Below are 24,527 nucleotides of genomic sequence, written 5' to 3'. Positions count from 1 at the left end.
TTAGGTATTACCTCATCTGTTACAAAACAAATGATGATCCTCCAGTCAGCCCGGAAACCTGTGCTGCCATCTTGGAAAAAGCTCGCCTTGACAACTGGGTTCTTGGAAAAACTAAAGTAATTTTTCAGTATACTGTATCTGTATTATTGCAGTATGTCATTGTTAACTTATTAAGCAATTTGTTTTCTCACCCACTGGGTTGGGGTAGCTCTTGATCTTATTAATTTAAAGAAAACACCCTTTGCTAGGTACAGTTCCCTGACACCTGGCTGAAATCCTGACCCTGTAAAGTTAAAATTCCAGTCAGCTTTAGTGAGGCCACAGTGCAAAGGGACATGTGGTGATACTGCTTGCATTTTCTTTCAAAATATCTGGTAGTAAGGAATCCAGTGAGCTTAGTCCAAGCTTTCTTAAGGAAAAAAAAAAGGTTATACTTCTTCCCTGTAGCAAGTTATACTTCTTCCCTGGTCTCACAAAGGGAGAGGAAAAGGTTCTGACTTTCCAGTCTGAGGCCTGTCTGGCAAATTTTGCTGAGCACTGGGGAAAGAGAGAGCAGGATGATCCCATATATGTAAAGTTCGGGGAAGACTTTATTATAACAGAAACACACTTCTGTTCTAGCTCACTAGTCTTCTGGATGTGCCAGAGAGGGACACCCACCCACCCCCAGCTGACAGATCTCAGGAGGTCTGCCAGAGAAAAGAAGCGTCAGACAAGTATTGCACCAAGTCTCTCTATTTGCTAAGGTAACAGAACTGCCCAGGAAAGATATGGAGAGAGATCTGGATCCTAAACTATTTGAAATTACCTAAGTGTAGAGGAAGCAGCTGTCCTTCTGAGACGTCTTCCTGAATAAGTGAGACAGAAGCCCTGAAGTTGGCTCTTACTCAGCCTTTATTTCCCCCTGCTGTCTTGGTGAGGCTCATGGACAGCATGCAGCCAAAAGAAGCATATCAAGATGCGAGATCTGTAGGTGTCTGTACCAATGAGCAATGGCAGATCAGGAGAATTCTGCAAAATAAGCGTAATTATTGTCTTAATTGCAGAAGCTCTTTCTACACATTTTATTTAATCCTAATAGACACCAAGAATGTGTTTGTATCACATGTGGTGGAGTAGTTTTTCAGGCGTTGTGTGATCTTCGTACCTGATAAAAACAATTTAGTAAAGAAACAATGTCTTCAATTTAAAATTGGAAAACAGAGGTTGAAGTTTCCAGATTTGGGTCATGTTTATGTAACATACATCAGGTTTGGGAGGTTAGCAAAACTGTCAGCCTCGTAGATTTAAAAACACATTTATAGTTACAGACTGAAATTTTGCACTGGGACTTTAAAACATCTTCCCATGAAAGCATTAAAAACCAGGGGCTTACAAAAGATGTTGAAGGTGAGAATATGGTAAATTAATACTCCAAACAATGAAAATGCCCTGTTTAACAAGACCAGATGTTTACTACTACTGCGCGAGTCTGTTCGTTGTTTGAACCAGCTTGTAACTCCTGTTGTTAAATTGATTGAGTGAATACAGGGCCTGGGAGGGCAACTAAAACTTTTGCTTGTCTGCCTACTCTTTTTAAGGTATTCCTTAAATACTACCACGTGGAGCAGCTAAATTTAATGCGGAAGGAGACAGTCGACATGATTATTTTGATTCAAGCTTGTGTCAGAGGGTGGCTGGGTTCAAGGAGATACAAAAAGATAAAGGAACAAAGGGAACAAAGTGCTATTAAAATACAGTCAGGTAATAGTTTTAAAACATTTAACATTTTGCTTAAAGCTAGTACGTATGTACAGTTGACAGATGGATGTGCATGCTGGATGCAGATTTTGCTGTTTTCCTGCTGTTGTATTTGACAAAATATCTTATACTTTGTGATATCTGTTCCTATGAAGAAAAAATTATTTTAACCAGGTTATGACAATCTCTTTACCGAAATTACATTTATCAGTTACATTTAAAAGGCAATTTTAACAATGGAAGGATGTGATTGCACAGATAATACTGTTATTAATAATATTCTGGCATGCTCTGACAAGGTTGTGTAATATAATAATGAAAATAAAATGTATTAACCATCCTAGATAGTAAGACCAATTACACAGTTGATGGAGACATCAACTGAGATTTTTAATACATTTCAAACATCATGTATTTAACATTCTAATTCTTTTGTGATTTATATTATTTTCACGCATAACTTTAGTCACCAGAAGAAATAGTTTTTGTGTAGATTTACTGTTTGTGCTTGTTTGTCAATTTTTTTGAAGGATAAAGACTTAAAAAGATCTATGAATATTTTAATGGAGGTCTGTAATTCATTCCAGACTTCTTTTATTCTTCAGCCTTTTGTGTACCTAATGGATTGTTTAATTTTTGACATCTGCTTTCAGCTTATAGAGGATTTGTTGCTCGTAAAGAATACACAAATGCAAAACGTAATAAAAAAGTGGAAGAATATATTACTAGACTTCAAGCAAGTAAGAATTGTTTGCTTTTGTGGCTTTTAATGTGCTATCCATACACAATATGTTGATCCAGATTCTGTGCTATTACTTAGCTACACTGACTGACTATGCTCATTACCACATTCCAAGGTATAATTTATCTATTATATATCTATATACAGTGGTTGAATGGGTCAACATATTCTTTTACCTGTACCTCAAAGTGGCTTAGAGGCACTTTCCAGAGCTGTGAAATGTGCTGGTTAAATGCCGTAGAACACCTTTTCACTCCTAGTCTGATGTGTCTATTGCAGCCGCTACTGCCAAAGCCCCATATGACACAGTCTGCTGATCATATGTGTGTGTGTGCTGTTCTATTAGGAATAGGTTCTGTTATATATCAGTAATAGTTGTGTTTGAGAAAACTACGACCTGTAATTTCACTCATGTCTCTGGTTCTTTTTTGCCATTGCTCCACACAACGTAGCAAAATATTCCTTCTCTTCTGCAGCAATAATCACCTTGAGCCCAGATGTATGCTGTGCGACAACCCTTTTTCCTCGCTGTAGTTGTTTCCCCCAACTCTGCAGAGATGTCCCTGAGCCACATGTGGTCTAGACAGCTCTGAAATCAACAGCAACACAACTAGAGACACAGATCTGAAAACAGCTGGCACAAGTCTGCACAGCACTTCCAGTAATTATAAAGGTGTCAACCCCGAAAATAAGCTAGTGCTGCCACTACCCAGGCTATCTAGATTTAAACTACCTCAGATACGTCTTCGTGAGGATATTCCAACACCAGAGTTAGTTTTAATCATTGGCAGATGTGTCCATTAATTGCACTGAGCCAATGTTAGTGTGTACTGAAGAGCTCTTCACTGCAGTCGGTAGAGCTTCATCAGTGCAGAAAACAATCTAAAACTAGAATAAAATCCAGTGATATGCCGAAAAGTAATTACACATCTGAGAGTTGTCAGTTTCTCATGCTTTAATCCCAGCCAACAACTAAGCACCACGCAGCCGCTTGCTTACTTCTCCACCCTCCCAGCGGGATGGAGAGGAGCATCACTAAAAAGGTAAAACTTGTGGCTTGAGATAAGAACAGTTTAATAACTCAAATTAAATAAAATTTAAGAATAGCAATAATTATAACAACAGCAACAATAATAATAGCAACTGTTATTAAAAGAAATATAACAAAAAGACGGAGAAATAATAAAGCTCAAGGAAAGACAAGTGATGCACAATGCAGTTGCTCACCACCAGCTGACTGATGCCGGAGCAGCGATCAGCCCCTCCAGGCCAACTCCTCCCCAGTTTCTCTGCTGAGCGTGTCATTCCATGGTATGGGATATCCCGTTGGCTAATTCGGGGCAGCTGTCCTGGCCACACTCCTTCCCAACTTCTTGTGCACCTGCTCGCTGGCAGAGCATGGGAAACTGAAAAATCCTTGACTTAGGGCAAGCGCTACTTAGAACATCAGTGTGTTAACATTGTTCTCTCACTAAATTTAAAATACAGCACTGTACCAGCTACTAGGAAGTAGTAGCTGAAACTAAGACACAAGAATATTAGGGTATTTAGCAAATGCAAAAGTATGAATTTACAGCTTTGCTCTGTTTGTTGGTCTCCCCAGTGTTCCTTCTTGTCCACCTTCTCTGTCCTTTCTGCAGTTTCATTTCAACTTTTTACAGTGCATGAGAAGCCAGAACGAAATGGAAGTCCATTTTTACTTAGCTCTCTCATTTTTTACCTATTTATTTCTAAATCAATACAAAACTCCTCTTCCAGTTTGAAAACAAGGCTTAAACAGCTACCATCTCATAACAAAGTTCTCAGGAAACTTCAAATATGAACCACATTAAGTGTGAAAAGACCAGACTTAGATTATATTGGCACGTCCATTGACAATGTAACTTGATTTATTTTGAAATACTTCCTTTTGAGTTACTTTTGTATGAAAATGGAATGAGGATTGGCTCAGAAGTCCAAGAAACTCTAGTATTCCAAGTGCTTTGCAATTTGCACTTTTCTAAGGCTCTGTCAGTCGGCAGTATAAAAACCAATTGTGCTGCTTCGAGTACGTGTTTGGATTCCTTTACCCTATAGCCAGTTATCAAGGTGTAATTTATGTAATTCTTACACTGAACCACTGCATCTAGTGGTGCCCAAGTTGGTCTAAATTATGAATGGGAAGTGCTAAAGCAAATAAAACCTAGTACGAAGTTATGTGAATGTGTTAGAACAGTCTGCTTATGCTCCCTTCCCATTCTTAAGTGAGCTTGACTTCTCACTGTGATGCAAAACACTCTCAGCAGAGTTGGAGTAAGAGCTCCCATATCTACCAACTCCTCAGGGTATTTAAATCACCGGAATCCTCTATCCCTATAGTCTTGGTACTGCATTTGCAATTAGAGTTCAATAGAAATATTTTGCCCAGGGATTAGTGGATTTGTGCTGAACCTCTGGAATTGCAGACTTGTCCAAATCACAGCACTGTAGACACTGTGCCAGTTCACATTAGGAAATTATTTGCAAGTTCAGGAATTTTTGAAGCAACATTCTGAATGCAATTCAGCTTCTGATTAAGACACTTAAGTGTAGATGTCTGAAAGTGACCCAGGTGTCTAAACTCCTCTTACAGTCAGCAGAGCGTAGAGTTTGATTCATTATCCAAACCCTCTAAATGCTAACCTCATTTGTCCCCACACTGGTATCTAGTGTCATTTGAGATGCCCTATGTTATCTTGCCTGGCTTCCAACTTTATTTCAAGTGGTATGCCTAACATTCTCTCTTCAGAAAGTCCCATCTGTCTTGTTCTTTCTGCCAGCTCCATGTAGATGCCTTGGCAATCCTGGAGCACTTCAGATGGCACTAGATACCTGTGTGCCGGCAACTGCAGCAAGCCCCTGGTGACTAATCAGCACCTACACGTCTCAGGGAAGACCCATGCTTGAGTCCTTATTCATCCTGCTTCATACCAGAAACTTGAACTTGTGCCTCCCACAAAGCACAGGTGGTGGTTACCCTTGCCATTTGCCCCTGGTTACTGTGGAGTTTAGCACATCTTTTGTGCTGAGCTTTTTCATTTTGAATAATCAGTTTTTGTGAAAGGAGCATGTTTTAAGTTTCCTGTAACTACTGAGCTATAAAATTTTCATTTTTTCCCTCTGATCTACTGAATGTTTAGCTAATTCCAAGCCTGTGCCAGAAGAGAGCCTGGTGGTCTCTGTAGACTGATAATCAGGCATTTCCCAGGGAAATGAAAGACAGTCAAATCAATTGCCTGAATCAGGCAAAACAGGCACATGAAGCTATGAGCACAGTGTTCTTCTAGAGGCTCTTCTGTGGCACTGTGCTGCTTCTTCATTCTGCATCTTCCTGTTTATTCTTTATTCCAATGAAATACGAAGAAAGAGTTTGTATCCTCATGTAGAATGGGTACAGCTTTCTGAAATCTCAATACAATTTTGTGGGACAGAATAATTTTAGATGAAATATAGTCATAATAACTCCCCGGTCCATATTTCCTTTTTGTTTTTTGTTTAATGCTATAACCATTTGACTCTCTGAAATGTGTGGGACACCCGTTGCTCATTGCCTAAGGTTGTTTTGTATTACAATTTGTATCAGTTGCCAGAGGATACTTACTCAGGAAGAAGAGAAAAGAACTAACTGAGACGAGAAACAAAGCAGCAATAACAATTCAGTCTCACTACAGGGGATATAAGGAGAGGGAGATCTTCAAAAAGCGGAGGTAGTGTTATTTTCTATTATGTCACTCAAGTGTGTCCCTTTTCAGTAACTATACTGCTGAAGAACCGTGATGTAATCTAAAAGTGAAGCAAATAAGGATTATTGTAGATATGTATGCAGAGCTAATTTACATTTATGTGAAGGTTTTTAATATCAGTAGCTGATTTTCTTATATTTTTAAGCCCAGGGAATAAAGGCATATTTAGGGGAAAGATCAACAATAGTATGCTTACCTGTAATGTCAATGTAATCTGTAGATGAGTCTTTTTTTGGAACTAGCTCATGATAAAAAGTGTTCAGACAAGAGTGTGAAATGGCATTTGCAAGGAACTGTGGTTAAGTCACTGTTTGAGATAAGGAGACGTAATGACAGTGGGAATCCAGATGTCTTGCTCAGATCAAACAGCTAAAAGTTAGATGAGGTGAATCACATTCTGAATATCTCTGCAACGTGGTTGTAGTCCCAATCTTTGGAATGGAGCTAGTAGCACTTTGCTCATCACCATTGTTTTTTAATGATAAGATTTAAGTAGATGGAGATTAGTCCAGAGAGGTGGAAAACAGCCACAAAGGAGTCCAGTCTTTTAGAGGGAAGAAGGGGTGGCAGATTTCACCTGGCACTGAAGTTTTATTGATAGCAACAAAGACAATTTGGAGAATAGGTCTTTTAAATTTGACCTGGATCTATGCCCAGTATCATTCTTTTTGCATTCCTAGTGTGACTTGAGGCAGTTTTCTCTCATGAATACATTTAGGATTGCATGTATTTTTACGTATTTGAGGTGCTAGAAAGTTTCTGCCTTATGTTTTTGTTAACATTTAAATTAATTCTTTACTGTTTTATCAGCCTTTTTGCAGCCTAGATTGTCCCACTAGCAATTTTCCATGAAGAATTTAACAGGGATGTCCCTTTTCACTTTAAGAAGTAATGATCATCAGAAAAAACGAGATTGGTTTGCTATCTTTAATGCCAGCTGTATGCACCAAATCTTTCCCATGTTGCAATGTATCACATTGCCATTTAGTACACAAACACCACCAAAGGAAGTTGTAAAGTTGTCACTACCCTTCATGCCCTTCAGCTGTAATTTTTGCCCCAAACTCTATTCCATTCAGGGAATCAGTTAGAAAGGAACAAACTGAAAATACATCATCTGTTAGCGAAAAGGAAAAGGATGAAGAATTTCACGATAATGAGGAAAGTCCAGCTGGAGTGAAGAGTGCCCTTCCTCAAACAGAAGAAGAAGCAGTTGTCCTTATTCAGAGCTATTACAGAGGCTACAGAGTCCGTAAAAAAATAAAGGAAGAGCGCAAAAAAATAGCAGAGGAAGAATTATCTGCTGTGGAATTCCTTGAAGCACAACTACAGCCAGCTCAAAATAATACAGTAGAAGAAGCAGCAAATGAGGACACTCAAGATGAAGCTGATGCTGTTACTGACAGTGAGTGCTCTGGCTACAGTGATGTAGGGAATGTGCAGGAGCAACAGAAGACATATACTGAAGGAGAGGGGGCTTCTAGGAAGCAAAACCCTGGAACAGAACATGTTGGTGAAAGTGAAGAACAGGCCTCTTCAGAAGAGTTGTCCAGGAAATCTTCTGTCAAAATCACAGCTGAACCTAGTCCCCAGAAAGAACAAGATAAACAAGACACACTCAGTGCAGATGGGCAAAATCAAGAATCTGCTGTGGTCCAGCCCAGGACTGACAGGGGTGGGGAAAGAAACCACCTGAAACACGAAGCAGTGATGCCTACAGGATGTAAAGGAATTATAAGGAAAGAATCACTAAGAGGCTCACGAAAGCAAGTTGAAACAGAAAAACAAGGTTCAGAGGACAAAGAGAAGGCAGCAGTGGTTATTCAGAGCAGTTATCGGGGTTACAGAAGGAGGGGACAACTCAGAAAAGAAGGGAAACTACCTTGCAAAACTCAAGAGAAAACTATAAAGGAGACAACGGAAACAGTGCATGTTCAGAATAATGATCCCCAAACAACAAAAAATAGGGGAAGTTCCAGTACAGGTGTTGAAGACTCTAAAACGCTGAAAGGAGACTCAGAGAAAGAGGCTTGTGATTTGGCAGCCTTTTCACGGCAGGTAAGAATCTTGTAAGCTACGTGTGTTGAGCATAATACTCTGAGCAATGTTAGTGGCACCAAGGTTTTACTCTTTAAAATAAGACTGGTATTTTGTAATGAGTGTTCAATAAAAATGCTTATTTTGGGCTGCAAGAGAAAATAGCTTTTTCAGGATGGAGGGAAAGACAAAAAGCACTGGCAAAAATTATCTTAGTTTTAATCTGGTTTAGGTTAAATGCAGAAGCTTTGCCTTTGTTGAAGTGTGCATTTACCAGGCAAGGCCCTTAATTCAGTAAACCTGTGAAACGTCTCTGTAAATGAAACTACAAGTTGGAGCACCAATGTCAGGCTCACACACGTGCGGAGAAGTATGCCTGTAGAACCTATTTTACATCAGCAAGGCACCATTTGCTCACATTTGTGAACCAATATGAGGTACCTGCAGGACTGGGCTGCAGTGTAGAGTTTCCCACATATCTTTTTCTTCTTCCATTTTCTCTTCATTTTTAAGAGGGAGGGGGAGGTAAATGTGGTAGGGATCTACACTGAAGCAGGTGGATCAACACCTTTTAGATTCATTCTCTAGTCCACTATTTTACCTTTGGTTACCTTGGAACATGTATGCTTATTTATTAAATAATGTAAAATCCGGTGTTGTATTTTTCAGATATCAAAATTATCCGAAGACTACTTAGCATTGCAGCAAAAATTGAATGAAATGATACTGTCACATCAGCTGAGGCCTGTGATGCTGTCCAAAGATAAGCAAGCTAATGGTCGACTTTCTTCCCACATTTGTCAGTCAGGTAATGTTGAGCCTTACTGTTAGCAGACTTCTCCTTTGTAAACAGGACTGTCAAGAAGCGACTACTAGTCACGTCTTTAAAGGCCAGGGAACTAGTAGATGAGTTAGCTTCTCGTATAACACAGGCTGTATGTTTTTATACTAAGTATGTCATTACACATTTGGAACATGGCTTCCAGAGAAATATCCAAGACTGATTGGGATTTACATAGTCACCATTTTTCTTGGTGTTTTGTTTCAGTACTGCTTAAGATTGATGAACAAATCATTGTGAGACCTAGATACAGTATCTCTAGGAATACTTTAATTTGGTAACAATTCCATGTTGGCTCTTTTTCACTTGGAGGTTACTCAACTGTGTGCTATTGGCAAGACATGGGACTATGTTTTAAAAACAAAACATTTTTTTTAGGTACTATGTCAAACAATTCACTTTGTAGTCAAGGCATGCTCATTTCAAGATGGCTCATGCAGAATTTTAGCAAAATATTTTTTTAAAAATCAATATGCTGGACACTTGCTTTTGGTTTTGATTAAACTGCTGCAAGTTGTTGTGTAGACAAGGTGAGTACAGAGCTCAGAAGGACTTAATCCTTTCAAAGCTGATTGCATTTAAAATGAAGCAGTGATTGCTGTTTAACTAAGAAGCAATGACTGAACTCACTAAAGAGAAATGTGCCACTAAAGCACAGGCCAGCTAAAATTGTCCTACCAGCTCTTAAACACTATAAAGCATGAGCTGGCTCCTTCTACCTCAAACCAAACTGGCCCTTCCAGCCTATTTACTGCTGTCCAGCTAACCGCTTACTGAATGCTCTGCTCCAGTAAGTCAAACTACCTCAAAACCAGTCCTCCTTCAGTTCTTGACAGAAGTCTTGTTCCCAATCTTTCTATAGCCAACTTTCCTTTGATACAAGAGGCAGTATTATACTTTGAGCTAGGTCTGGCTGCTTGGTCTTTCTTGCCCAGCTGGTCTGAGCTGGGCAGACATAGCTTGTGTTCGTTATGTTCTGTTGTTGATCCAAGTACCTTGTATAACTTGCATAGCTACTCTTGAAAAATATAATGACTTTTTGAAAAATAAAATGACTTTTTCCAGATTTTGAACTCCAAAAAAGCATGAAGGAAGGCCAGTTGCATTCTAGTCAGGTTCTGAGAGCCTTCTTGGCCATGATGTGAAGTTTCACTCCCTGCAGCACAGTGGGTTTGACGGTGAACAGTGGGCTGAGCCGCCTATCCAAGGTATAGAGCAATAGTAGCAGGACCTAAGCCTTGATTTCTCACATCCCAGCCATATTTATAACTGCTAGCCAGTCCACCAAAAGACCTTTCTTGATGTGGAATGTGACCTTTGTTTTTCTACATTTTTGAACATAACTCACATGACAGGAAAACTGTTTCCTTTGCAGCCATAACTTCAATGCATATTGAAGTAAGGGAATACGCTGCCTTAATTCTCGAACTTGCCTGTGAGCTGGCTGGAGCCTAAGCATTACAGAGCTCATTCTCAAAGCCACATTGTCTGAAGTAAATGTTTATTGTAGCAAACATAATCTAACTAGGTGTAGAGAATATGCCTGTGTTCAGTTCATTTAGGTTGTACTGTCTACAGTACAGAAGTTAACAGCATTCTGGGTATGCTACTTTCTTCCTGTATGTAATGTAGTAAGATAGATATATAAAACAAAGACTTGAGGTAATGTACTGCAAACTATCATGCTAAAGAGAAGCAGGTAGACATGGTAAGTGATCCACTGCCTATTAAACAGGGAGGAGCCTTCCCATCTTTTTACCTACATTATGTGTTACAGTACAACTTATACACACACATTTACAGAAGCACTTTTACACCTGCACTTTTTGTGCAGGTTTTCCTCGTGGCCTACCTTGGCTGTCCTACACTTACGAAGGCAAGGATTGTTGAGCTTTAGCTGTTCTTTAAATCATGTAGTGTTTACCTATTTTTAACTACTATGGTCATTTACACTAATTTACACTTCTTCCACAGCTTCACTAGTTTTATATGTCGTTTTACAGCTGTAACACATGAATTTCTCATTATAGCTGTATGCCAGGTAGAAACACTTGTCTGCCTTCATCTGTGGGTAGGTGGCTGTTGTTCAGTTTGAGAACTTACCAGCTCCTGTGATGATAAAATATTTTATTGCATTGCTACCCACAGAGCGGGAGGAACTGTGAGATGTCCATATAGCATACTGTGACAAATGTTCCAATTTTCAAAACTGTTTATTTTAATAAAAATGCAAGGCTTGCAATTTAAAGAACATATGAGCAAAAAGGTTAAATTAATCTTAAATCCACAAGGTAACTGAATTTATTTATATTTATAAAAATGCATAAAGCAAGCTACACAAGGCTCCTGGAATAAGCAGTATTCCCTGTGGCTCGAATTTCTGAGTAGGTTATATTTGCTTGCTAAATGCTTTCAGCTCAACATAATGACTGCATCCCAGGATTGCACCTTTGGACTGCTAGTGAGCCTTGGGTTACTGTGGTGTCAGAGTAGGTGCGTAAATGGGCACTGTCAAGTTTTTAGAGGTCAAAGCCTGAAGTGGGGGGAATTTGATCATTATGGGAGCAATATTTTTTCTTTTTCTTTTCAGGTGAATAATGGTGCCCAATACTTCTAAGTATTAAATGACAGTTCAAGTACAAAATCTCAGGAAGAGAGTTTTCTGTATTTAGAATGAAATTCACATGGTACAAGGAGCGCCAGTGCAACTGAGGACCTTTTCAGTTACACGAAGCCGTGAAACAGGCAGGGTTTTTATCTAGGATTCCTCCTGCTGGAGGCTGCTGCAGCACTATTTATGGAGATTCCATGGGCAGCTTTTGCAAGGAGAAGAGAACCTCTGTAGCAGAGGGTGAACAGAGCTGTATTCACTGGCTGCTCTTTTTTCTTTGCAAGTGAGTGGCCAGCCAGGGAGCACTGAGGCGGGGGACTGGAGAAGAGCAAGGTAGTCAAGCACCTCTTGCTGTATGGTTCTTCCCAGCTACGGGAGTGGCGCTTTGGACACCGTGCAGCCAGGATGTACAAGATCTGTGTTGGAAGTTAGTCAGATCCATGGCACATAATAAGATTTGAGAGGTCACAGAAGTGGAGTACAGCCATTTTCCTTAAACATCCTCTCTTAAATACCAATAATCACAGATCACCAGACTCTCAGAAATGAGAGTATTATTGTCAGCCACAAACTGAAACTGCTTCCCTCAGTGAGGCTGGTGGGACGTATGCATGAGAGATTAAACACTCCCAACTCCTGCTGTATGCAATTGGAAGGCTCTCAACCTCTTGCAGTTCCTAGTTCTAGACCTGTGCCAGAATAATCCCTCATTTTTTTCCAGACTGATAAGAATTTGTACTGATCAACCGTAATTTTCAAATCTGGCTGTGGTGAACATCCCATGAATAAACAACAACTAAAAATTACTAACCAGACTATTAAAGAGCAGTGCTTTTCTATGTGCAAATCCCCAAAGTGAGTAATTACATTCTCACGCTGTGTACAATTAGGACAGTAAAAAGGTATGCACATGAATGTTGTAAGCAATAATAGCTGTTTGCTTCTCATTATCAAGTCCTGGAATTCCAGTTGCTTTTTTCTGATTACTTCCAAGCTCCTCTACAAAGCCCATACAATTGCTGCTCTTACTCTTGTTTTTCTTCCTGTTTTGTTCTGAGCCTTCCCTTTATACTTCTGTCCCTTTATGACATGGAACCAGCCCTGAATCAAACACGTAACATTTCATTTAAATGACCTGAAGACAGGTTTATCTATTTCTCCTGGTGGCCTAATGCCTTTCATCACTTAGATTCTTATCTTAGCTGTTACCAGTCTTCAGTGTAAGATCTGTTGTAAGTCATACGTTAATTTACATTAGCTGATTCCTTGAGATTGTTGTCTTCCAAGCTTATCATTGTATGTCAGAATGTGCAGACACAGTTCAACCTAAAGGGCTGTTGATACTGACTCATCTTTATTCAAGCATTTCTTGCACATACTTGAATGTTTCAAGCACATGCAGCTCTCCACTATATCTGTAGTTTGTGGTCGTGTTCGGGATACACATCCATTAAATGAGCTGGTCCTAAATTTCGTGGTCCCTTTTTTTATTTTTTCAGTCAATTTGGATCTTTCAGTGAGGGCTGAGGATGAAAGTAATAATACTTTGTAACTGAACACCGTGGAGTTGAAGAGTGTGTGTGCAACCTAGGTAGGAACCTTTGAGGAAGTGTTAAACGAGCTAGCTGAGATACTGATAGGAATAAGGAATTTTCCTTAGATTGCTAAACCTTCTTTAATGTCGCCTGGCAGCCACACAGTTTGCATGTCTTCACTGACCCTTAACTAAGTAATTCATTCATTCTCATGGAAAATGACCTTAACTTTTCTTAAATTTTCAGTCATCGCTTCATCAAATGTATGTTTTGACAATTTGCTTCAGGTTTGGTCAAGAAAGAAATTTAACTTCCTGGGCATGGTTACAGCGTAGCTGACATTCACTGTGGAGTTCCAAAAGCACAGCGTCCAGGTCGTGAGAGCAGAACGTCTTTCTTTTGACTGAGTACTGACAGCATGCACTTGGGCAATTTGAGGAAAGTCCTTCCTTCCTGCTTATTGTTTGGCCTGTCTTCTCCTTGATAAAACTTTTAGAAAGCAAGGTCTGTGTTAGCATCAAATGGGTTTGTTTCCAGTTTCTCCTGTGCATTGCTTCTAAGGCACAAGGATGTGTTGCAGCACTGACAGCACCTGCTCAGGGAGCAGCAGTCACAGGGCATGGGCTGGCTGCGGCGCCAGGAGTCTCAGCTCAGTCCTGCAATCCAACTCCTTGGCTGTGCTAAAGACCAACTGGGACATAACCTTAAGAAAACTTTGGTGTGTCTTGCCTTGTGCATCTCATTTACCCTGCTAGTAGGATAGGGATGATAGGGCCAGCCTGACATTTCCAAAGTCCTTTGACAGCCACCGTTGTGAATGGTTTTCCTATCAATGTTGTAATGTGTCTATTTAAATGATTGTTAGACAGAAAGCATCAGTTTTCCTTTTAGATATAAAGCACACAGCCAGATCTTGCTGCACATACTTGAAGTCTTAGGGAAAAACACGCTATAAGATAATTTACATGGTCTTCAATAAAAAGCTTTTCTTGGTAAAGGACTCCAGAAGCAACATAATTGGCCTATTAATAAGTGAATGATTTTACTCCTTTCTGCTTCATTGCTTACTGCAGAAAGATACAGGCCATCTGGAAAACAAGCGCATCAAACTCACCATTTATCAGGCTTGTGTATTTAATTTGCCTTCCACCTTTAACTCTACTAAGTAAATGATTTCTGGAATTATCAGCAACTAATAAAAAAGCAAATTTTTCTTTGTGCAGTGAGTTATCCAGTACAAACAACTACCACATCAGCTTTATGTCAGTAGCAATGAACACACAAATTTAAGTGCCAAAGGAAATCACAGGTTCACTTCCTGGTGAAACAAAGAAAGCTAAACCCATCATATTAGTCTTTACTTACTGAGTAATTTGGAGACAAAACTCAGAATTGCACTTTCAGCTCTCCATGTAGTTTTAAAAAGGAATGATGGAGGTCCAAGCTTAGAAGGCTGTCTGCTCCAACATGGATCTTCTGTCTTCTCAGTTCTTTTGCATAGCTCATACTTAGTACAATAGACAAACCAAGATGAAAAGCTTTTTTACCAAAACCCTTATAAATGTCAAAAGAATGGGGTTTTTGAGTGTAAGAGGAGTCTTCGTTGCATAGCATGTACACAAGAAGTATACAAGTAATTTCAGTTAGATTACTTGTATTCTGAAGTACAGCAATGCTTTATATGTTTGACAGTGATGAATTAAATAATGTAACAGTATACATAATGGTGAATTCTTAGAGGACAATAAGAACCTTAGGTATTATGAGAGCCTTTTCCTTGAAATACTCCTAAAGCCTTCAATTTGGCTTTTTTTTTTTTCAAATTTTCATGCAGTCATGATCTCTGACACAATTTTTGAAAATGTCCTGTAGACAAAGGCTTAGGTGTTACTATTCAACTACTCTGAGTTTTAAGGGTTTTTTAAGGTATTGTTTCCAGTTTAGGATCCTGTCGTGTTTAAAAATAAAATAGGGAAGATATGCCTCTACTCTCTCACAAATGGAAACTCAGATAACTCCAGGTAGCCCATTTAAAATGCAGCAGAGTAACAACAGCCAACATAAAAGCACAGTCACGCCTGCTATACCCATTCAAATCAAAGAAAGTAATTTATATTTAATACAGGTTACTGAATTGAATTTATTGCATCTGAATTTCATTGTTTAACATGCATTATCTGTATGCTGGCTTAGAAAAACACTGTTGTTCTCTTAAGTGCAGAATGTTAAAAGATACTTGTTCATTCATTACATGAGAAGCAGTCTGCATTTCAGATAAGAAACTAAAACAATAAATGTAATCATTATCCAACTACAATTTAAATTAGCATTATTTGTTCTGGCTCCTCGCTATACCCATGACCTTTACAAGCCTTTATTTATCACACATAACAAAAAACTTACACAGCTAATTTTGCAGGAGTCAACACTGATGTATTACTGAGTGTTTCTCATTTTAAATGATTGTGCTACCTCTTTAATTAAAAAGATGTCTGATGTACATACTAGAGTTTTTATTTTTATCATGTAAAAGGGTTTCTGATGGTCATTAGAGAACAAAATGCATTCTCCTTCTATGGCTGAATCATGTGCAGTTAGCACATCTGGGTTATGGAGTTAACATTGCTTCATGTGACAGAAGATTAGATTGCTTCAGTAATTCATTGGGAGCCAGATCCTCATTCCATGATCACGCTGTATTCTTTTACAAGTAAGGAAATGGGTTTTTCTCATGGACGGTCCTCTAAATACTTCTGTGGTGGGGTAAGGACAACATAAAACCTCGATGGATAATGCCATATACCTGGACAGGTGGTTCACCATGGCTAGACCTTGTGCTTTGACTTCACTGTTCACCCTGTATGTGTCCCTCTGACCCATTTCTATCTTCAGTGTTGTACTGCTGTGCAAGCCCCTCCTCCTTCATCATGAAAGTATTACTGTAGCCCCCTAATAACTTTTCTTGTAGCTGAAACCAAACGTCAAGGTGATCCGGCTCACCATGCTGTACAGTTGTGCTCCCAGTTCTGTGGTCTCCAAGAATAAGGCATTAGGAACCCTGCATTCTATGTCGTCTCTGTGACAAAGAGCCTACGAACCCTTAGTGGCCCTATATCAGCACTGTCAGAATTGCATATAGCTTTTTAACAGGCAAATATCCAAGACGTTTTTCTAGTTCCCCGTGTGCCAGCCAATGTAACCCACAAGTCAGTGTCTGAGTTTGGAGATTGCCAGAGGACAGCTGTTCCATTTTGTGTTAAAATCTTGATTTCATTTCCCGTAGAATGAAACATTTTTTAAATTTTTGTAGAAATAGACCAGAAGCTGGATACACTAAACTAGATTACACTGCATGTGATGGACATGGTCACACTGTGGTGCCCAGCGGTACATGATTTGGCTTGAAACAGAACAGCCTCAGCAGGAGACCTTGGGGAAAATTGTCGCCATGATAATGGAGTGGACTAAACCGAATCAAAGGTCTAATGCTAGTTCCTTCATTCAGCACCTTAATGGCTGACTTATGTCTGAAAATATAGCATCCCCACCACCCAGGTCCCTGTTAGGAGATGGTAGCCTTCCAGTGTCTGCTACTCTTTAGAGTCGTTTTCTGAATGTGGGGCATCAGACCTTTTCAGAAGAAGAAGCCTGTGCCAGGTGGATGGCTGGGCTGTTCCAGCCTGACATTCATTACGTGGCATGTGTCCATCTGGGTACTTGGGACTCAAATGGATAAACCAATTCTGATTTCCAGTCTGCTGATGGAAATGCCCAAAACAGTTGCTTTCTTGAGTTACAGCAAACACTACATGGATTCTTTTCAGTGACATTCTCTCCTGTTTTTGTAAAAGCCTCCCATACTGTGAAGAAACGAGCATTGCTATCTTCTGCTTTTTCACAGTTGCAGCCAAAGTAGAAGACTCTCGCCCCATGCAGAGACCTCCAAGGAGGCCACGGAAGCCCAAGACATTAAATAATCCAGAAGACTCCACCTACTACACTCTAATACATGTGAGTTTTGCAAGCTTTTGTGAGCTAAATATGCCGGATAATTCTCACCTAAACTTTCTGTCTAATTGCCCAATTCCCTATATTGATTTCTAATGCAGCAAAAAAGCTGTGCCCTGCTGAAAGACGACAGGCCACAAACTTCACATTCCAAAACAGAGTTAAAGTCGAGGTTCAGAGTTACCCTGATTGAGAACGTAGGTCAGAACAATTCTTACCTAAACATACGCACATTCATTATATGCATAAGCAACATTTGCTCTTTCAATACCCAAATTAAGTGTCTGGTATCTGTAGTTTCTTTGTAAGTCATGGGAGAGAACAGGTTCGTTTGGAGAGCTATTTTAAGCATCTAAATTAGTGCTTGATCTTGCAGAGAGAGCAAATATTAAAATAGGCTGTATTAGCATGCACACTGTAACTTCCTTTACAAATGTGTCAGATTGTGATTATGAAGGAATTGGCAAATACCAACAACTCAGGAGACTAATGGATTTGAGTGTCTCTATATATAGCCTTTGGTCCAAGTTCAGCTATCATGGGCTGCTTTCCATTCGTGACTTCAATGCCCTTAAATATAGAAAAAAAGGCACAAAAATAAGCAGAAAGAAAGAAAATGTAAAAGCCGCTCAGAAAGCAGTTCCAACAAAAAAGCAATTAAACTCATTTGCTCAAGGTGTCTGTATCTTAGTGACCTATTTTAACAGCCGGTGAGAGCCCAGCTAATAAACTAACCGTAGCAATTGCTTCTCCTTTCAACAGAAGGTGTCACCAGGGCCTTTAGGGAGAGTTGTGTCTGGCATACCAAAAAAGACAAATACAGCTACATTTTATTATGGAGGCTTCACAATAACAGAGCTTTGGAACAGTGATATTCTGAAAAGAAATTGTATTCTTAAGAATAAATTGGCACTTAAGAATAAGATTTGTTTTGTGAAAGCAAGACCAGTGAGGTAAAGGACTGAAATGAAAGTCATGGCACCGAATTCTGTACCAGGAAATTTCTGAGGAGAAAGGTAATTCTGAAGTAGATGCATATTTAGAAGGATGAAACTATACAGTCAGGACTACAGTGTTTTCTGAAAGCTAATTTGTTACATGTGCAGCGCCCTATCAGAAAATAGCTATCACATCAATGCAAACAAAACCTGCAGCTTTTCAAGGTATTAATCAATATTACCTTCAATTAATTGTATTTTGAAGCCTGTCTTCCTGGTATTAAATTCACTAGTAAGAGAAAAGTTCGGCATAAATATCTATACATGGTAGCTTAGAAAGGAGACCTGCTAGTTCTTAAATTCTTAGACGCTGGGTAAGGCACTGAACTCTAACTTGAGGTACTTGAGGGCACTCAGCTTTCCCAGCTATCAGGGATTTTCTACCTTTACTAAAAATCTTTGTGACCTGCAGGTATTTGCAGATGGTTATTGAGCCCAGATCAACTGAAAGTGAAGGCAGATAATATGAGTGCATTTTTGGAAAATGTTTCCCTATCTTCTGTAAAACCAGCTATTTCTCTCCTCATGTTACATCTCCTTGCATATCAAACAAGCTAAAGGAGTACACAGGTAGAAGTGAAGCCTGACGATAGCCCGTAGTTCATACAAGGCACTAAAAGTTTATTTGGGGGTACATTTATTTAAATCAGCCTACCATTCTGAAATTGCGTGTCTCGTCTGTTTGCCTGCATGCTGAAGTCCATCGGGATTTCTGATTCTCAGTGACTTTCCAGTCACTAATTCTAATAAGTTTTCACTCATTTGCAATAAACACAAGACCAAAATTAAGACCAACTGCACTTAAAAATCCTGCTTCAGAAATGTGATGCTGCAACATAGCATTAATTTGGCCGTAGGGATGGAAATCTATTAGAGATAAGAAATTATTCACATTCCCTACGAATCTTCTCTCCTCTGCATTTCTAAAAGTCTTGTGTCCTAAAGGTACTTTTGCCACCTAGTATGCTGCTTTTTTAAATGGGGCCTTTGGCCATTTTATTCTACTAAAACCTCTGATGAGACTGCATTGACACTAATGAGAATAGGATTATGCCTGGTCCCACGGTGTTGCCTGTATGCATGGAAATTCTCATGGCATCACAGTAAATTTGCCTCAGTGAGACAGTGTTGTCAACTTCATTAAAACAACTATAGATATTTAGTTCTTTTTAGTTCTGATTATGATTACTTCAGCTTTTCTTAACAGTACGGCAACTGAAGTTTGGGACTAACAATGCTATTCCCTTTCTCAGTCTCAGAGATGCTGAAAATAGTTTTTTCTGGAGCATTTTCTCAGCAAATTAGATTCTCTATATTTTCTTTCAACAAGAAATATACAATGCTTTCCTACCTAGCATAATGATGAATTTTATCTTTTCATAAGCTTTCATTTTAATATTTTTTAATTACTTTGTATTTTCTTAGAAATCAATCCAAGATGAAAAACGGAAACCGAGAAAAGAAAGGTAATTTTTTTATTATCTCCCTGTTGTCATTTTAGTACTCTAGAAATAGTTCTTAGCTATACTTCAAACAGGAAAATAAAGTATTAAAAAAAAGCAGCATAGCAATTTGGTGATTCACAGAAAGGACATCGTATACAGAGTTAAAATATGCAATTTTAAATGACAAAAATCCATTATAGAATTCAGTCATTCAGTTTTACTACAGCATGGCCCTTTACCATGGCAACACAAGCATAATGATAAGTTAAGATAAGGTCCACATCAAAGATAGTTCTGACACAGAAAATAATTGAAGTTGCTTAAAATTGCAGTCAAAGCAAATGAGCAACCAGGGGGGATTTTTTGTTAGCAAAATTACAAAGACTGTTAAAATTCTCTGCTAAAAATATACGACTGCTTGGAAATACGTCATAAAAAAACCCAAACCAACAGGTAATTCAAATTTCAACCAGAAGTCTCTTCTTCACAATGTAACTAACTTTTTTTAGTGGATCTCTGCTGAAAAAATAAAACAATGGATATATTCTGCCTTTCTGTATCTTAGCTCCTTACATGTGCTGTAGACCTGGTTCACAGCTCCTGACGTCCATCATAGCTTTATTTGTGTTTCTATGCTTAAGCTTTTCTGGCTACTCGTCGGTGACATTGCTGTGGTACCACAGCCTGCGTGTGCTGGTAGCCTGGCCACAGATGCGAGATGAATGGGCTCTTAGCACTATCCTTGGCTGAGGTTACAGAACAAAAACTCTGTATCTAAAATATGTATCTTAAAGGAAGTTACATGACATTGTATGCACATAATGTGTGCTCACAGCAGCATCTAGCTTCATTCAACTGCAGTTTAAATTACACTTGATTTTGCCACTGCCTAAAGGATTCACTTTAATGTCCATGTTCCCTGTGTCTGGTTCAGCTACAGCCCTTCTTCTGATGTCGTTTGGATCCTGAAAAAAAAATCAGACTTGTTGTCATCTACTATTTAAAAAAAAAATCATATCTGGTGTTTTCTCTCATTCGGCCTCAGGCTTCACTTGTCTTAAATCAAGTTAACCAGTTCCATGACTGCATCTTCTGTCATGTGCTGACTTTGTAGTGGTAGAAAATAGCAACTGAAATCAATGGTTATTTCTGGTTTCTTCTAATGTTAGAACTGAATTCTGAACTTTTTTTTTCAGATTGCTTTTCAGGTATTATTTCTTCCCTAGCCATTCTAAACTGAATGTTGTGTTTGTTTTCTGTACACGATACTCTGAATAGCATTCGTAAGGGACATCTGCTTTATTGACATCGATACCTGAACGAGTTGTTTCAGACTCTCTTCTTGTACTCAGAGCAAAAATAGTCATCTTTAGGACAATTATTCATCTCTTCCTCAAAGAGATATAACAATTTCAGTCATGTATGTCTGCTTTATGAACATATGAAATATTCAGCATTTCAAAATTCTCAGTGTCTGCATTGTACAGCAGTCACATTTCAGAGACTGATTTCTTATGCTTATATATATTTTTCCTTAGATCCTTAACACATAAACACAACTAATAATATTTGGTTGCCTTATTTTTAAATGTTCGATATAGTACTGAAAAGTGAAACTGTTAACTTACTGTACTTATTTATTGACAGTCTGAGCAAAGTGCTAGATTTAGATATCTACTACCAAGAAATTTCTTCTACTGATTCCACATCAAAGGACAGCAGTTCTACTACAAGAAAAAAGAGACATCCAGCTGAGCGCAGGACTTCAATTCTAAGAGCTACCGAGCGGTAATTCATACAAAATAATCATAGGAAAAAAGTAAATGCTATATATCCTTGTTGAGATATTCAAAAGTCATAAAAAGAAAGATAAATCTGTTTTTCTGCTCCTGGAATCCTGTCAAATGAACTTGCAAAATATAGAGGTGAAAATTTCCCATCTTTATGCAGCAGGGACAAATGTTGATACAATTGGTGTTCAGCCTACCTGCTAGCTTTGACTTCCCAAGTGCCAGATGAGATAGACAGACATTCTGCTGTAAATCTCTGATCTAAGATCAAATTAAACTGAAGCAGAACCTAAAAAATCTGTTTCTGACCAGTCAGGTTTTAAATAGGGTGTGTGTGCTTTCTGCCTGCTTTCTACAGATAAGACACCAGCCTGACTGCCTCGTTTACCTGCTGTCCTGTAGCAGCCTGTGTGTTTATAGCCTATGGTGGAACCCTCCAAGGTGGACATCCAGGAGAAAAACCCTCAAGGGAGGATTTGCTCAATGTCCTCTCTTCCCCCATTGACTTGGCGAAGGGTGACCTCTGTGGGGCTATTTGCCAGCCCACCCGCACATGTTGCGCATGCAAAGACATGTTTATATTCATTGCTATATTTTTTTCTTATTGTGTCTTCCTATATGTAAGAAAAACTTACGTTGTGTCTTCCTATATGCAAGAAATATCTAGGTCAAAGGCTTAAGGGGAATAGGAAGCTTGGAAAGATTGCTGATTTTGAAAGTGTACCTATAGTAATATAGAAGCTGTTTGCAGAACATTTTGTGCCCCTTGCATCCTAATTAGCCAGTGTTAAAAAAATATATATGTAACTTTTAAATTTACACTGTTACCTCTGAGGACAGATGAATGCAATTAATAACTATTTCTGAACTTCAGTATCTCTTGAATACGGTCACCTAAATCTGAAGACAGTACTGTCATTTCAGTCTACAGAAGTGAAGCATTAACTGTTTTTTATTCAGCAGTTTATCTTCGACACTGCTGTGGGACCAGTGGTGGGGTACACCTTTAGTGTAGAACACTACCATTTTTCTATTTCAGAGTAATAGAGTTTTCAAATAACTGAGCTTTGCTTGTAATCTTGTTACATGGTAACACCTGGTGCCAGTTCACCATTCCAGCCTGTTAGAGGTGGCTTCCAAAATGCATCTTGCCATCTGAAAGGAAAAAAAAAAAAAAAATTAGATGGACACTTACAGTGAGCCCCACAAGCAGGTTAAAACCAGACCAAACAGATTTGTGCAAACTGAAAATCTTGTTCAGCAACCATCAGGCAAATGCTACTGCAGAGCACCCCCATGTTCTCAAGGTTTTTATGTCCTTTTATTATGTCCCTTTCTTAGAAGAACATGTTATTTTTCTGTGTTGATCTGTCTTTGCAATAAAACGTGTTTGTTCGGAGGTGCCTGCTTTATGCAGCACAGGAAGAGGCCTAGCAAAGTCAGTTGATTATTTTTTCTTTCTCCTTTTATTCCCCCCCCTACCCCGGGGGTGAAGGTTAAGCAGTCGATTAGGAGTGTTTGCCAAGCTAAATGTTTTGACTTTAATTTCTAAAACACTTCTGTGCTTAAGCCCTAGGTCGAGGGTTGCAGAAAGCCCCCTGGAAGAGAGTAAAACCGAAGATAATCCCTATGACTACAGACGGCTGCTGCGGAAGACCTCACAGCGCCGGCGCCTTATCCAGCAGTTCTAGCTGCTGCTGCTGTTCCTGCTGCCATTTGGCTTTTATTAGCATAATCTTTTTTATCATTTTATACCACGTGCTTCCTTTTTTTTTTTTAAATCTCCAATGTTTCAAGTTTACAATGTGTGTGTTCATGTGAATATGAATTACTGTGGTTTACAGCCCAGCACCATTGCAAAGGGACACTGTCAGTCAGATATCATATACTTTAAAAAAACTAGTATAAAAATCATCTTCCTTCTGAATACCAGTGCTACATCTTAAAATTATTAGACATTAAGCAGCTTAAATCTAGTTTACTTTCTCCCATGCATATTTTTCTTTTTTCATCAGTCTTATCCAATTAAAATTGATCATTTAGTTTATAGTTCCCTAGTTAAGCTTTCAATTCCCATATGCATCTTCAGAAAACTTTAGTTATTGTTTCTAACAAATTGTTTTACAGGAAAAAAAAAATACAAGAACACCATAGGGAAATTTCTGCTCATTTTAGGTTTACAATGCCTAAATTTTGGGATGAACTGTTTGTGGCAAGTGTCCCTCTAATGAAAACAAGCATAAATGATTAATTGGATAGCATGCTATGGCAGTTTATTTCATTATTGACTTTACTGTAAAGCTAGTAGCCAGTATTAAAGGTCATTATTATGTGTATAATCTTTATGTTGGAAATACCCATTTATGGGAAGTATATACAGCCCTCTCCTCTGCCTCTGAGCTTTGCAAGTAAGTGATGAGCTTTTAAATTGTGTTTGCTTTGTTCTCCTTGCATTAGATTTTTAGGAGTCTTAATCTCTGGGGTGCCAAGAAAGGAATAGAAATACACTCTCTGGTTGATTGCTGCCTAAATGTAACGATTGTTCTGAATCAGTTCCACTAGAAATTAAGGGGAAATAAAAGCAATAGCCACCATGTTAAAATTTTCCCTCGATTCCTTATTCAAAAGACCGTATTTCACAGAAACCACACAGATAATTGCTGCGCTTCCTTTCAGGATTAATAATTGCATGTTCCCAGCTGCAGAGCAAGAGAAGGCAAATTTCATGATGCCAGTATAAATGCCTGATCCTGCTCCCTTGCTTAGCCCTCCTAAACACTGCGATTGGCGGCAGCAGCGAGCCACAGGGGCTGGGTTTTGTTCTGTTCCCCTCACACACTTGGCCCTTTCCCCAGAGACAGGTAACCATCGCTTTCTGATCTGTAACTAGTTATATCGAACTAAAATTCGCTGCAATGTAAAATTTGCAATACGTTGCTTAAATTTTGAAATCCGTTTTAAAGTTGCTTTGTCATGTACTATTAAAATGGTAAATAAAAATGCACAAGGCAGCGATACA

The 24,527-nt window shown here is 38.9% G+C and overlaps 1 protein-coding gene across 1 annotated transcript in view; it reads left to right on the top strand.

Annotated features, from left to right (window-relative positions):
- The window catches only part of LOC104267100 (myosin-IIIa-like), a gene marked incomplete at its 5' end in the record, with an annotated part of 34,210 nt that extends 11,011 nt beyond the window's left edge, over positions 1-23,199 (top strand). The window contains 9 exons of the mRNA XM_009876347.1: positions 5-116; positions 1,581-1,743; positions 6,084-6,207; positions 7,323-8,301; positions 8,950-9,088; positions 17,169-17,278; positions 19,699-19,739; positions 21,366-21,506; positions 23,085-23,199. Of these exons, the coding sequence (XP_009874649.1) occupies positions 5-116; positions 1,581-1,743; positions 6,084-6,207; positions 7,323-8,301; positions 8,950-9,088; positions 17,169-17,278; positions 19,699-19,739; positions 21,366-21,506; positions 23,085-23,199 (1,924 nt within the window). The remainder of the gene's footprint in view (positions 1-4; positions 117-1,580; positions 1,744-6,083; positions 6,208-7,322; positions 8,302-8,949; positions 9,089-17,168; positions 17,279-19,698; positions 19,740-21,365; positions 21,507-23,084) is intronic.
- Positions 23,200-24,527: the final 1,328 nt, after the last annotated feature.

Source organism: Apaloderma vittatum, unplaced genomic scaffold (assembly GCF_000703405.1).
Source record: "Apaloderma vittatum isolate BGI_N311 unplaced genomic scaffold, ASM70340v1 scaffold11749, whole genome shotgun sequence".
In the NCBI taxonomy this organism is placed as follows: Eukaryota; Metazoa; Chordata; class Aves; order Trogoniformes; family Trogonidae; genus Apaloderma; species Apaloderma vittatum.
This window is presented reverse-complemented; position numbering and strand designations above follow the sequence as displayed.